General features: G+C 42.4%; 1 protein-coding gene across 1 annotated transcript in view; it reads right to left on the reverse strand.

Annotated features, from left to right (window-relative positions):
- bspry (B-box and SPRY domain containing) overlaps positions 1-2,500 on the reverse strand; it is a 9,486-nt gene that overhangs the window by 3,584 nt on the left and 3,402 nt on the right. Inside the window, exons 4-5 of the mRNA XM_063211227.1 lie at positions 2,063-2,088; positions 1,502-1,626 (exon numbers count right to left, since the gene is read on the reverse strand). Of these exons, the coding sequence (XP_063067297.1) occupies positions 1,502-1,626; positions 2,063-2,088 (151 nt within the window). The remainder of the gene's footprint in view (positions 1-1,501; positions 1,627-2,062; positions 2,089-2,500) is intronic.

A 2,500-nucleotide genomic window follows, 5' to 3' on the forward strand; every position in this document is an offset into this window, starting at 1 on the left:
CTCAACAACAATATAGCGCAGAGCCATTGGCGCAGACGTTGACGTCATTGTCACGAGCGTCCTCCCCCTTTTGCCCCCACATGGGGTGCTTATTCGCTTATTGGCTGTTTTCTGGGGAGCGATGGGCGGCAAGATCCTGCCGCTGCAATCACTCCACAGAAAACAAGAGCCAGACTAGTAGTGGAGCCAATCCTTTGGCGGAAGTACGTAGGATGGTTCGGGAGGCTAGGTGCTTTTTGAAATGAAGTAAGTTCAATCAATAAAAATTGCTACCTGACATCTGGAACCTTTTCCCTGGCCTTACCTACAACACATCCTGTGACAACTACATTACATGTAACGCAAATGGAATGAAATCATGCCAAAATCAGTTGCGTGACTGTGCTAAAGGTTAAATATTTTTGAAAAACATGCATAAAAAGAAAAAATGGATAAAATAATAACAAATGGGTAAAGTGATAGAAAGGTGCATGCATGCTGATAACAACACATTATTATGTCCTTTCAGTCAAGGTCGGTGACACTTGGCTAGAAAATTGCACACATTTAAATTCCATAGTTAGCCGTTTGCCATCTCAGGCCAATGTGTCTGCCCTTGCACTATACTCCCTCAGTATAATCTGCTGGGGGACACATAACAGCTATTTCCTGCTAGAGACAGGGGATGGGCCATAAAACAAAAAGCTCAACTGGTGGAGAGAGAAGGCAAAGTGCCCACATATAACGTTTTATTTCTTGGGCAGTTGGGCTATTGGTTTGTTAGGGAATTGGTTTTACTTTGTTCACATGTAACATAATTGTATGGTCTTAAAACCGAAAGTCTCCATGATATTGTACATGAACATGTTCAGATTACATTGGGATGAAGAATAGTGTAAAACATTTGTGTGCATTCGATGTCCCCAGTTGAATTATGTAAATCCAACAACAAAAACATCAGTGTAGTAATATAGAAGACATTTTCTCAAAAAAAGTTATGTGCATTATGGGGCAACATAATTGTTTTTTTAATTGAATCTTCAAATTCCTTACAAGTTTATGATGCCACAGGACTTGCTAAAGGTGCAGTGCTTGATGTGCAGTGACAGCTAGAGGGGAAACAATTACCTCCACAGAGGAGATTATGTGTTTGCCACAAATATCGACCAGTATCTGTCTGACATGTTTAAAATGTGTTGGTATTATCTCTGCTTCTTTTCTTGGTGAAATTTGGTTACATCGCAAACAATTAAGATGGAATTCTCAGTGAGGAGATTAAAAGAGCAGTGCTGGCAACATTAGTTGTAGTGGAAGTAAAGACAGAGACATAGAGGGAGAGACAGATGGAGAGAGAAAGGGAGAGAGTGAGATAGGGATAGGAGTGAGATAGTAAGACAAGGACTGCAAGAGATAGAGAGAGAGCAAGAGAGAGAGAGAGAGATATAGAGAGAGAGAGGAAAAGAGTGACAGACATGATGGGAGAGAGGGACAGACAGGGAGATGCTACTACTGCTGATCTAACCTGAGGGCCCCAGCAGTACGGCGCTGGCCCAGAGACCCTGCATCAGGCTGCTGTCAGTGCAGTCTGCACTCAGGTTCAGCTGCTCCGAGTCACGCGGCTCACCCACGCCCTCTGCCTCTTCCACCCTGAAACACACACACACACACACACACACACACACACACACACACACACACACATGAGCGAGTGCGTACACGCACATGCATACACATGCACGACTCACACACACACACACACACACACACACACACACACACGCACACGCACACGCACACACAAAAACACACACACACACAAACACACACACACACACAAGTGTGCACGCACAGACACATGCACACACAGAGAGGCATGCATTTGCAAATACAATGGTGGGTTAACTTTTTATCAATGAGTAACTTTTCTCGAGCACAGCATGTGACTTGTCTCCTGCTGACATTCCCAAGCCATGCTGCCTGAGCTTCAGCTAAATCATTCAACCCTCATAACTGCATTTTACTCACTTACAACTATGCTATTATTCTGTCTTTTTTTTTTAAGAAATACAATAGATTCTCTTACCTCTCCGAAATGTCTTGACTGGATGTCTGCAAAACAGAAATTACATGACATAATATGTCAATACGAGCATTGAATGTTTTGTTACAGGAACAGTAACTTCAGAAAAGACACACCATCAAATACTGACAAACTACCAAGATACCTGGTAGTCAGTTTGTAACAGTTCATAACTATACGTAGCATAACTATAACTCACTACTTACTGCCTTGACTTCCCTATTATCCCATCATACCACACACACACACACCATAATACCATTTTGTCTTAGTTTGTATAGTTGTAGTAAATGTTCTCTGTATTGCCTGTAAAATCCTTTCCCCTTCATACCCATCTCTCAATCCCCATCGCACCAATCAAATGCACACGTTACAGCACATGCAAATCCTGTGCCACTGTTTGGAGTTCTTCTTCAGATTAACATTTGCATAGACTCATTC

This window comes from Engraulis encrasicolus, chromosome 11 (assembly GCF_034702125.1).
Source record: "Engraulis encrasicolus isolate BLACKSEA-1 chromosome 11, IST_EnEncr_1.0, whole genome shotgun sequence".
Classification (NCBI taxonomy): domain Eukaryota; kingdom Metazoa; phylum Chordata; class Actinopteri; order Clupeiformes; family Engraulidae; genus Engraulis; species Engraulis encrasicolus.